Raw genomic sequence first — 13,107 nt, forward strand, 5'->3', positions numbered from 1 at the left:
CACTTTGCACTCATGAGTCAGGCAGTGCAATAAAACTTATCTACTTATCTACTTTTCTGTCCTAATCTGTGCTGGGCACTTCTTGTGCTTCCACCATCAAACTTTGAGACATTGGATAACTGCTGAACACTGATTTCCTTATCCCTTCACCCTACAGGCAGCTGCAGAAAAAAATGTTTTGATGCTTCACATAGAGGACTGGAGGGTTGCCGCTGTGATGTGGGATGTAAAGGCCGAGGCGACTGCTGCTGGGACTTTGAAGACACCTGTGTGCAATCAAGTATGAACTCTGAGAGCAAGTTTATTAGCATGTTGGTTGTGTGATCATTAATGCATGTACAAATGCTCACCAGACACTTGTGTGTTAATAATTTGCTTGGGCTGACATAACAAAGTCCCACATACTGAGTGGCTTACGCCACAGAAATTCTGGAAACTAGAAGTCCAAGTTCTAGGTGTTGGCAGTGTTGGTTCTTTCCAAGACTGTGAGGGAGAATCCATTCTTTGCCTCTTTTCTAGGTTTTGGTAGGTTGCTGGCCATCCTTGGTGTTCCTTGGCTTGTGGCAGCAAAACTCAAAAATCTGCCCTTATCTCCAGATGACCTTCTCCCCGTGTCTTCACAGTCTTCCCTCTGCATGTGTTCATGTCCAAATTTCCTCTTGTTACAAGAAGAATACCAGTCACACTGGGTTGGGACCCACGCTAATGACCTCATTTTAATTTGTCTGCAAAGAAACCTTTTCTAAATAAGGTCACATTCATAGTAATGGGGGAAGAGAGTTAAGACTTCAGCATTTTTGGGAAGGGACACAATTTAGCCCATAACACCTTGTATTCAGGATCTAGTATTAGCCTGTCTTCTTTTTCAGTATTCTAAAGATAGAATTTACACTTTGTTTAGTTGAGGTTGAGGAATAACAGTATCCAGCAGATAAAATACTGTCAAATTATACACATTTCAAAGGAGTTTTCCTATGGCCTGTCATCTTATTTAATTTCATTTTTAATGGTTCTTGGAGAGCATAAGACTCCCATAGAAAGCTGGTTATTCTGATGCCAGTGCTCCACAAAACACAACTTGAGAATCATTGTTCTTGAGGTGGAAGAGACAGCTTAGTTTGCAATATCTAATTTTCTAGGAAGTCAAGGAAAGTAGTGGTGGTGTGACTAGTGGTTTAATGATAATGAACATTAGGACAGTGGAGCTTCTTACATTATTCTCTCTGAAAAGGGCTTGAGGGAGAGGATAACCCAGTATGGATAAGATCTGTATTCCCTTTAATTCATTATTAAAAATGTTTTCTTTCTAAGTACATAATATATAATGAAGAATGAAGAATTCTGCATGACTGAAACATACAGCTGTCACCTAGCCAATGCATTTGTCTGATTGCAGGGCTGACATTAATGCCAATCACCATTTCCTGGCAGGTGGCCCTCTAGGAAGCAATCTCCTCTTGTTAGCTTGTAGATTCAGCCTCTTGCTGTTAGCTCTAGATTTACTGAAACTGATCTCACAATAAGTGCCCATCTTGGAAAAATACCAGAGGCACGTTGGGGAGTTGATCTACCATTCTTTCACTGTCAGCTGGAATGTACCCTGGCTGCCTGTGTCCTTACAGACCTGACCATGTTCCTGTTACTTCTGTTGTCACTGCCTCTTCCTTGATGTCGGTCCTTAGATCAGGCTGGGTAGGCTGCTCTTGTGTGGCAATGGTCACTCAAGGCTAGTAGTTCTCCTATCCTTGGGTGGGAATAGGACAGGTGTTCAGTTTCGCCAGACTCAGAGGTGTACCTGATAGGTAAACCAGAACCACAGCTTATAAAGCTACATTCCTCTCTGCCACCCATGCCAAAAGAGGAAAAGTGATGGATTGCCCCTTATTTGTGTTATGTATTTTCATTGGTGGATGCAGATAAACTAAGAATTTGACTGTATGATAATATAAGAAGTAATGCATGAAGTTTGTATTTTTGGTATTGGATGCTTAAAAGAAGTTGTATGCTCAAAACTGAATTGTGTAATTCTTCAGCTCAAATATGGACATGCAATAAATTTCGCTGTGGGGAGACCAGATTGGAATCCAGCCTTTGCTCTTGTTCAGATGACTGTTTACAAAAGAAAGACTGCTGTGCTGACTATAAGAGTGTTTGCCAAGGTAAGCAGGTGTTGCCCCTTTGCCTCCATGAGTTCAGTGACCCTAGAGCTGTCCTAGGCTGCAAATATTAAAACCAGGCAAAGAATTTTTAGCCACTCTGTGTGGAAGAAAAGACTCAATGTATTTACTGTGAGAAGAAATGTGTTTTGTGTACGATAGAGGAAGGGAGCTCATAGCAAAGATATTATAGAAGAAAAAACTCAATGTTCCATGTTGTCTGTAGAGCAAGCTCTTTTTCAGTCCAATGACTATGGTAGGCATCCTTGTGGTTTGAGACATGGGATGGCAGATCCTAAAGTTAAAACATCGCAAATGAGATTCTCTGGCCCAAATAGCAGTTGGTTAAACCAATAGGATTGTTGAAACAACTATGTCCTGAGTGGTGGTTTAATGGCTGATTTAGGACTGGCAAGAGGTCATGCAGAGCCAAGATGAGAATCCAGGTTTATCAATGCCTGATTTCACTTGCTTTGCTACTTTAGGGGTGCAGATTTTTTAAAAAATCACCAATCCCTCTGAATATCTGATGAGACTTAAGAAAAATGCACACATACATATAACAACAAAATTGCTTCAAGTTTTGCTGAAGTAATTGCTTTCAACCCTTTTCTCATAATCAACATCTGTAATATTTTTAGACAAAAAAGAGATTAAATTGAATTTTGATTTTTTTAAAATAGGAAGAAAATGTTATCGTAGAAACATTAACTATTATCCCTTAGTAGAAAATAGGTTTTGCACTAATAGACAAATCAGTTTTTATGCAAAATATAATTAAAAATCAGCTAAGAAGAGCAATCAGAAAGGAAAGTAAAAGCCCAAAATGGTAAATCTGTTTTTAAATAATAACTGGTACTTAACAGTGAGTATTGTGTCATTAAAAATCCATCTAAATTCACAAAGCAAGTATAGCTTCCAGTTTGCTTGTTTCTCTAATAAGTTTACTGACCATACTGCCTCTGACCTTTGTAGTCTCCTGGCTTCTACCCTAATTTTATAACTCTTAACTTTTTTTTTTTTTTATATGTAACTGAATCACTTTGTTGCATACCTGAAGCACTGTAAATCAGTTCAGTTCAGTCGCTCAGTCGTGTCCGACTCTTTGTGACCCCATGAATTGCAGCACACCAGGCCTCCCTGTCCATCACCAGCTCCTGGAGTTTACCCAAACTCATGTCCATCGAGTAGTCGGTGATGCCATCCAGCCATCTCAACCCCTGTCGTCCCCTTCTCCTCCTGCCCCCAATCCTTCCCAGCATCAGGGTCTTTTCCAATGAGTCAACTCATTGCATGAGGTGGCCAAAGTATTGGAGTTTCAGCTTCAACATCAGTCCCTCCAATGAACACCCAGGACTGATCTCCTTTAGGATGGACTGGTTGGATCTCCTTGCAGTCCAAGGGACTCTCAAGAGTTTTCTCCAACACCATAGTTCAAAAGCATCAATTCTTCAGCGCTCAGCTTTCTTCACAGTCCAACTCTCACATCCATACCTGACTACTGGAAAAACCATAGCCTTGACTAGTTGGACCTTTGTTGACAAAGTAATGCCTCTGCTTTTTAATATGCTGTCTAGGTTGGTCATAACTTTCCTTCCAAGGAGTAAGCATCTTTTAATTTCATGGCTGCAATCACCATCCGCAGTGATTTTGGAGCCCCCCAAAATAAAGTCTGACACTGTTTCCACTGTTTCCCCATCTATTTCCCATGAAGTGATGGGACCAGATGCCATGATCTTAGTTTTCTGAATGTTGAGCTTTAAGCCAACTTTTTCACTCTCATCTTTCACTTTCATCAAGAGGCTTTTTAGTTCCTCTTCACTTTCTGCGTATCTCGGGTTATTGATATTTCTCCCGGCAATCTTGATTCCAGCTTGTGCTTCCAGTCCAGCATTTCTTCAATTAAAAAAATAAAATAAAACAGACACACACACACATACACACAAGGTAAATGGATAACAAATTGTGCTAGATCCATGTAAAGGAATGGTGGTGGTTTAGTCACTAAGTTGTGTCCAACTCTTTGCGTCCCCATGGACTGTAGACTGCCAGACTCCTCTGCCATAAGATTTCCCAGGCAAGAATACTGCAGTGAACTCTTAACTTTTTATCTCAATAGTGATCCTCTGCTCATGTGGTAAATTTTCTCACTGAATTCATTGCACAGTAGTTCTTGAATTTAGCAGAAACAAAAGCAATTTTTACAGGCAGTGTTGAAGTTTACCATTACCACTAATTAATTACTTTGATGATGTTCACTGAATCATTTCAGTTTATTTTTTAAACAAAGGTAAGTGTTTTTTCACTCTAAGAATTCAACACTTTACAGATGTAAATGATTCTTGCCAAAATTGTGTCTCCAGGCAGGAGTTGGAGGGAATTTGAATAATTTTTGTTCAAGAAACCAGTTAGTTGCTTTTATATTTTAAGTTCAGAATTGTGAAAAAAAAAAGATTAATTTCTAATGTATAGATGGAAGAGAACAGTATGATTTTACCCTAGGTCCATCACCTTTCTATAGCAATGATCAACTCATGACCAATCTTGTCTCATGCTGACACAGTGAAACTTTCAAAAAGATAAAAATATGACTGTAATAAATACAAAGTAAATATCAAAGTCTCATTAACTCATTAAGGAGATAGCCAGCTGGAATGTTAAGCTGGTTCAGAGGATCAGAGACTAAGTATACATAGAACTGAAAGAGTGTTGGAACAAAATCACTGAAGATACAATTTTTGGTGAGACACAAATGATTTGCTTTCTTACAGGACAATTTACCTGCTATCAGACAAGAATCTGTTACACTATTAGTGTTTTATTGATTAAATGAATCCTTGTGTGTGTACTCAGTCACTCAGTCCTGTCTGACTCTTTGCGACCCCATGAACTTTAGCCTACTAGGCTTCACCAGGCTCCACTGTCCATAGGATTTTCCCGGCAAACACACTGTAGTGGGTTGCCATTTCCTCCTCCAAAATACTATCCTTACTAAGGTGTAAAATAAATAGTAAAAGATAAGCTAGATAAAGGTATATACTTCTAGGCAATTAGACAATCCAGAGAGGGGCTTTTAAGATAATAATAATTACCAGCATGACATTAAAATGGAGTCTAATTATCAGTTCTCCTTTTGCTCCTTTTCAAGTTTTGGAGTTTTTTCTTAATAAAATACCCCCAACCTATCTTTGAGAATTTTAGATTACATCAAAGGAAATCCTAATGCTAATATCATTCATCTATAAATATTTTTAGCAGGTATCTAAAAAAGGTGAACATTTAACAAAATTATAATACATCAATATATCTAAAAATGTCTTCAGTAATTATAATATTTATTATCAACAAATATCTAATCTGTGTTCAGATTTTTCTGTTTCATGATATTAAAAAATATTTGTTTCAAGTAGGATCCAAAGAGATTTCAGACATTTCAACTGGCTGATATATTTCAAGTCCTTTAAAAGTAGGTTCTCCCTTCCTTTATTTCCTCTTATGCAATTTACATGTTGGATAAATGGAGTCACTTATTCCGTAGAATTTTCCAGTCTGGGATTTGTAGATTGGACCATGTGTGAATTAAGTATTTTGTCTTCTCCCATATTTCCTGCAAATTGCTAGTTAGAACTAGAGGACTGTTTAGATTCAAGCATCTACCTATCTATCTATCATGCATCCTTCACACATAGTGGTGTTACTTCCATCAAGAGGCATATCTTTCTGTTTGGGGTTATTTTGGTGATGTTAGGCATGTATGATGATTGCATAGATCCATTGTGTATATGCTGAGTTGCTAAGTTGTGTCCAACTCTTTGTGACCCCATGGACTATAGCCTATTAGGAGTTGCAAATGATGGCATTCATATTCGATCATTTCTACTTCATTAATGAGCTGAAATATTCTATAAACAGAAGCATCCATGGAGTGAGAATTTTTAAGTTATGATCTTAAAAATTTGTTCAATTTTTCCCATTTAATATGAATATCAATTATTCTCCTTGGTTATTTCTCTTTTATTCATGCTTTCTTTTCATTTTTCTTTAGATTATCTACCTACGTCAATTAAAGGGCCCCTGCTGGCTCAGTTGGTAAAGAATCTGCCTGTAGTGCAGGAGACCCAGGTTTGATTCCCGGCTCGGGAAGATCCCCTGGAGAAGGGAGTGGCAACTCATTCCAGTATTTTTTTCCTGGGAAACCCCATGGACAGAGGAACCTGGTGGACTACAGTCCATGGGGTTGCAAAGAGCTAGACACGACTGAGGGATTAACACTTTCATTTATTAAACTCATTTTCTCCTAGTGGTTGGGAAAGCATTGTCCTTGAGGGAAAAAACTTTATTTAAAAAAAAAAAAGATAGAAATTGTCCCTTTCCAGCTAAAAGAATTCCCTCTGTTTTCTTGGTAAAGATGGGATTCTTGATATTGCTAGTATAGATTACTGATCTGTGCAAATCGCTACAGGCACTGACCTTGCCAACATGTGAACTAGCATTTAACATATTCTGTATGAATTTCGTCATTGGAATAGCATGAATTAAGTCGTTTGGAAAGATTATATCCATTGAATGTTGGTTTCTCTTTTCTTGTCTAAACGTGTTGATCTTAATGCTTTTCAGGAGAAACCTCATGGGTGGAAGAAGAATGCAGCACAGCCCAGCAGCCTCAGTGCCCAGAAGGGTGAGACGGACATGGCCATGTTTATCCTCCTTTAATAGATGGCACACGGAAATGTAGTTAAGGCAGGATGGAATTTCCCCCACCATGTTTACATTTGAAAACAAAACAGTTAACAAAAGATTAGATTCCTTGTAGCTTCCAACTCACAACACACTTTGGTTTGCTTTATTGTTTACAAAGCAACTTGTATTGAGTTATTATCTTACAACAATGACTTAAAAAACGGTTGAAATATTTGAAGTAATATCCCAAGGTCTTATAAAAATCAGAACTAGAATTTAGATCTAAATGATGTTAGCCAAAACTCTTTTTCCATTGTCCTCCTGGCACCTCAGATTTATTCTCACTGAGGGGAAGGGAAGAGAATTGTCCATGGAAGGCCTCACTGTGAAAGGTGGATGTTGGAGAATGGATGAGGAAAACTGTCAGGTGGGCACAGGTGATGAACACATGAGGCATCACCTCTCATCCCACCTTCCCATGAACCCCTTCACATGTTTATGACAGCTGCTCCCGGACTTGGTCCAGCTCTGGAAGTATGCCCCATGTCCCCTCGCAGTCAAGGTGGATTTCCCCTTTGCCTCCGATTGTCCTTTCTGCCCTTCATCTGCTTCACTCTTCTGGCCCAAGCAGTGGGAACATGATAGTGAGACAAAAGAAAGAGAAAACACTATCAGGCTATAGAAAGAATTGATGGAGACATTTTTAGATAATATTATTTCATTTAAAAAATTGTGTGTGGATAATGTGTCTGTTTGTATATCATGTTACTTTGGTTTATACCATATCCAGCTGCCCTCTTCAGAAGTTTCTAGGTAGAAGAGTAAAGAATTTAGAATTAAAAAAAAGGACTTGAGTTTGGGTACTAACTGCCTCAGTTGTGTCTGATTCCTTGCCACCCCATGGACTGTACAGTCCTTGAATTCTCCAGCCTAGAACACTGGAGTGGGTAGCCTTTCTCTTCTCCAAGGGATCTTTTCACCCCAGAGATTGAACTCAGGTCTCCCACATGGCAGGCGGATACTTACCAGCTGAACTATTGGGGAAACCCATCTAACACAAAGCCTGCCTCAGATATTTGTTAAATGGGTTACTCTTCAGTAAATGCATATTCTGGGAAACCAAATGAACATCGTCCAGACTCTCCTCACAATTTCCTTTATAATGTGTAAATAGATGGCTATGCCAATATTTTTTTTTTGTTTAGCTCTACTCAAACATATTGAGAGAAACTGAAATTATTTTTGTTTTCAGCTGATAATAGCATTCAAAATTTTCTTCATGATAATACTGAGCATTTGTCAGAATTTTTAAAGATGTATTCTAACCAAATTCCTTGGAAACACATATTCTTATTCAAAAGTGTAGATAAACTGCCTGAGCAAAGGGTTGAAAATTTCTTTGCCATTCTTATTTGCATACACTATGTTTAGAATTCAAAACAAAGTTGCTGTGTTCATAGTTGTTATTCATAGTAGCCCTAAACTAGAAAGTATCCAAATGCCCATCAACAGGATGAATCAGTTGTGGTTTATTCATTCACTGGACTTCTAGACAGCCATGAGAATGAATGATCTACAACCATATGCAAAATTATGGATGGACCTCAAGCATAATGTTAAGTAAAAGCAGCTAGACACAGTGGAATATACACTGTATGATTCTGTTGGGTATAAATCTAAGTAAAAAAAATAGACACAGCTAATCTATGCTGTTAGAAGTCAAGACATTGATCATCTTAGTGAGGTGTGGTTTGCAGAAGTTTTTGACTAAATGAGAGCATGAGGGAAAGAGTCTAAGTAATATTCTGTTTTGTGATCTGGGTGATGGCTACACAGTGGCGTTCAGTATGCAAAAGGATTATGAAGCTATACATCTTTAACTGTGTGTGTATAAAATACAAATACAATTTTAGAAGTGAAAAAAATATTAGATGGAAAAAAAGATAGTCACTGGCTATAATCCGAAGTTACCTTTCATTATTGTAACTTACATACTCATCTAAAATGAGATTGTATGCTTTGGAAGTTAATACTAATATCCTGAAAATTCAAAAATGTATAACTTTAGAATAATAAAACATAAGTTTCAGCGTTCATGAATTCCATATCACAATTACAATAGTTGTATCCAAAAAGTGGTAGAATAATTGTAACATACAACTTTGAGTGTGAGCATTGAATGCAGGAATCATTGCTTTTGGATCTTTAGCCAAAGCCAGAATTGTGAAAGGTCTACAATATAGAATCCCATTTCTGATCGTGTTTTGTTAGTGAAGAGAATAGATTTCAAGTCTTTCTGAGGCCGAAGCCCCTGATTTTTCTCCACAGCTCACTGCTTGTTCATTGTAAACGCTCAGGGCTAGATAAATTTCTTACATGGTCTACTTGGATGTCACAGATAGCCAGTGACAAGGAGCAAATGGAAATAAAGTTAGCCAAAACTGTTTAAAGTCTAGAACTCAAAGGATGGTAGATTCCCAAGTTGAAAGACCCAGATAATTTATGTAACACCTTTTTAAAAAATGTTGTACATTTTTATATTTATTAACAATGTGCTGGAAATACTGATTGTAAAAGGAAATAATATTTAAAAAGAAAAAGGAAAACTTAGAACTATTTCTGACTGTACTTTCTCAGCATTCTCAAATTTAGAGAATTATAAGTAGTACAGAAAAGAGTCTTTTTGAAAAAATCAAGATACTGGTCTAAATTTTTGTTTTCCATTTTCAGGTTTGACCTGCCACCAGTTATTTTGTTTTCCATGGATGGATTTAGAGCTGAATATTTACAGACATGGGGTACTCTAATACCTAACATCAATAAACTGAGTAAGCCTCCTACAATCAGATGTGTATGGATGACAGATTAACTAGTTAGTTAATCTCTAAATAGTGCAGCTTTCTTTTTGACCTTTAGTGTTAGTGATTTGTCTCAGGCCAGGTCCTCTCAAGAGTTTTGATGACTTTACTGTTGATATCTATTTTATACTTTTGGCTCTTCCTTCTTTTTTTGCAGCATGCTCATCTTTTTACTTTGATTTGTTTTGTAATTGAATATGACTTCTGCTCTATGAAAATCTGTTCCTAGATACTGTCTCAAAAATGGTGCTTGTCATATCTAGGTTCTGGGTTTTAGTAATGTGGATATGATCAGTAAGAATAGGAACCTGAAGGAACCTGAGTAGACCAGACAGACCAGCATATACCAAGGCTCCCATAGGTGGAGGGGCTTCCATGGTGGCTCAGTGATAAAGAATATGCCTGCCAATACAAGAGATGCGAGTTTGAACCCTGGTTTGGGAAGATCCCCTCGAGAAGGCAATGGCATTCCACTCCAGTATTCTTACTTGGGAAATCCCATGGGCAGAGGAACCTGGTGGACTACAGTCATGGGGTCACAAAGAGTTGGACACAACTTAGCAACTAACCAACAACAACCATAGGTGAAAAGTCCAGTATCTCTGTCCAGTTCTGGAATCCAGATGCCTGGAACCTGGCCCCACCTCTTACTAGCAAGTTTACTTCCCCTGTTGGTGCCCCAGTCTCTACATCTGTAAAATGTTCACTTCCCACCTAATAGAAATACCACGAGACTATATACATAGTGTACCTTGGATGGTTTTGGGTTATTACTATAATTGTCATTTTTATTGTCATCTTTGTCATGATGTTGCACTTCTGTGTTAGGGCACAATTTTATAAAGTTAATAATAGAGAGGAATGTAGTAATAACCTTATACGGGGAAAAAAATCTGAAAGAGAATAAATACATGTGCAATTGAATCACTTTGCTGTACACCTGAAAATAACACAACGTTGTAAGTAAACTATACTCCGTTATAAAGTAAAAATTAAAAAAAAAAAAGAGGAATAGAGTAGCCAAGGGAATAAAGCTAAGAAATATCAGAGGGTCGGCTCCAGGGCCCAGACTGTTTAGTGCCCTGCAATTCCTCTCTTACTTCCTCCTTTTGTTAGGCCTTCTTTAAGTTTTCCATTACTTGTTATTGGTTGGTTCAGATTTTCTATTTCTTCATAATTCAGACTAGGGAAGCGTTAGACATGTTAGTTAGTCATATCGGACTCTTTGTGACCCCATCAACTGTGTAGCCCACCAGGCTCCTCTGTCCATGGAATTTTCCAGGCAAGCATACTGGAATGGGTTACCATTTCCTTCTCCAGGGGACCTTCCCGACCCAGGGATTGAACCCAGGGCTCCCGCATTGTGGGGAGACTCTTTACATTTGTTCATAATAGTCTCTTATAATCCTTTTTATTTCTGTGGTATTAGTTTCTGACTTTACTGATTTGAGTCTTCTCTCTTTTTTTCTTAACGTAGCAAAAGTTTTGCCAATTTTATTTTTTCTAAAAACCTACTTTAATTTTGTTGACTTTTAAAATTGTTTTTCTCTTCTCTGTTTCACTTATTTCCGCTATAATCTTTATTGTTATTTTCTTTTTTTGCTGACTTTGAAGTTTGCTTCTTCTTTTTCTCATTCCTTAAGGTATAAAATTAGGTTGTTTGTTTAAAATTTCTCCTTTTTTCTAGTGTAGCTGTTTACTGTTATGAACTTCTTTCCTTGAAGTGCTTTTGCTGCATCTGTACATCCTTCAGCTATTTTATCTACTCATCCATTCAGTCTTCTATTCCTTCTTATAGTTTATAGTTACTATGGGTATATATTTATTCCATATATATCTTCAAATTTTTGGTTGCACTTTCTTTTTATAAAAAGTTTTTTAGGGAACAAATATGCAAATAATAAACTTTAAAAAATGATATTGAAAGTTACAACAGATTCTTTCCTGATCTTCCTAGTTTTTCTCTATGGAAGCAACTGTTCTTCTTAATTTACTGTGCGGCCTTCCAAAATTATTCTGTTCAGTCATAATTTAGATGATTAAGGTCAGGAAGAAATGATGGTAGATCTTGTTTATGATGAGCTGTTCCCTAATAGCTCTTGTTCAAAGGCAGGTGATCAAAAATGGTAGCTTGAATCTGTAGATAGTCCACAAATACGTCCTGTTTAAGACTAGGAAGGTGTCATGTTTTTACATTACTGGTAACTTAGTAACTTAGTTTGCTTTTTATTTTATGCTCTGTGCCTTTAGACACATTTAAGAATTTGAACACATTATGCATGCTTCAGGGAAATAAGAACAGAAACCTTATATCTCTATCTCTCTCTATTGTATGATTGTCTTCTCCACTTGAATTCTTCTAATTATGTCAATAGATTAGATCTCATTTTATTTTTCTTATCATATGACTTCATAACAATATTAAATATATCTTTGTCTATTTGAGGACAAGGTTTATTTGTCGGTGGTGTTGACTAAAAAAGAAAAAAGGTTATTTTAATCTTTGATTATACATTATGACCTAGAGCAAGCTTCAGGTTCAAGTACATCAGAACAACTTGGGGCACTTGCTAGAAATGTAGTATATTTGTTTTTTTTTTTTGAGCTCCTTTCCCTCAACCTTTCAACCCTCATGATCCCCACCAGAGTCCTATTTAGTAGACTTGATATTGGATCCAAGAAGATTCTGAAGGAGGAAATGCCTGGATCATATTGGAAATACTGGTTTCCTCTCTGGGAAGGGGACCAACTCCAAGCCTATTTGAGAAGAACTTCATTATTTGCAGCTGCAAAGTTTGTTGCTTTTTGGACAACAATCATTTGCACTTTTTGTTTTAACCTAAATGGAATCTCTAGTGGTGAAGTTCTCTTTTAGAATTAGAGGTGGTAGGATTTCAGTAAGGAAAATGTCTCATACTTCACTCTTGCAGAGGAAATAGCAGTGTGCCTTAGTGGTTCTGACCTTCTTGAGCAGGGTTATTGCACAGATGAAAACAGCAAAATGACTGAAAGCAAAATTAATGCCATGCTTTGTGGGAAACAGAGCACAGGAAACTTCGCTGACCAGATGGAAACTGTACTGAAAATAATAAGGTGGAAAGTTAATTTTGTAAACATTACTACGTGGCATGGGCTTGTGCATTCGTACAAGTCAAATTCCTTTTCAGTTATCTAGATAGTTGTGCTGGCTTTTGTTATATTGGGAAGCAAATATTATATAGAAAATTTTACTTTAATGAGCCAGGTCAAAAAGAGAGGAACAGCAAATGCAAACACAAATGGCATTGTGTTAAAAATTTAGGGTCTTTTAAAGCTCTGGTGTCAGCAATATGTGCCTGTGGGCCAAACCCTGCCCACTCTGCCTGTTTCCGTATGGTCTGCTGATGCTAAGAATTGTTTTCATTCTTAAATGA

General features: G+C 37.4%; 1 protein-coding gene across 2 annotated transcripts in view; it reads left to right on the forward strand.

Moving 5' to 3' along the window:
• The window catches only part of ENPP3 (ectonucleotide pyrophosphatase/phosphodiesterase 3), a 71,942-nt gene that overhangs the window by 10,899 nt on the left and 47,936 nt on the right, over positions 1–13,107 (forward strand). Inside the window, exons 3-6 of one of the 2 annotated variants that reach the window (XM_081529085.1) lie at positions 158–280; positions 2,034–2,159; positions 6,774–6,834; positions 9,567–9,664. In XM_081529085.1, the coding sequence (XP_081385211.1) occupies positions 158–280; positions 2,034–2,159; positions 6,774–6,834; positions 9,567–9,664 (408 nt within the window). Of the gene's footprint in view, positions 1–157; positions 281–2,033; positions 2,160–6,773; positions 6,835–7,159; positions 7,264–9,566; positions 9,665–13,107 lie in introns of those variants that run through there. The other variant, XM_081529087.1, reaches the window with a different exon arrangement.

The sequence above is a fragment of the Giraffa tippelskirchi genome, chromosome 9 (assembly GCF_054371585.1).
Source record: "Giraffa tippelskirchi isolate mGirTip1 chromosome 9, T2T-mGirTip1v1.2.pri, whole genome shotgun sequence".
Taxonomy (NCBI): domain Eukaryota; kingdom Metazoa; phylum Chordata; class Mammalia; order Artiodactyla; family Giraffidae; genus Giraffa; species Giraffa tippelskirchi.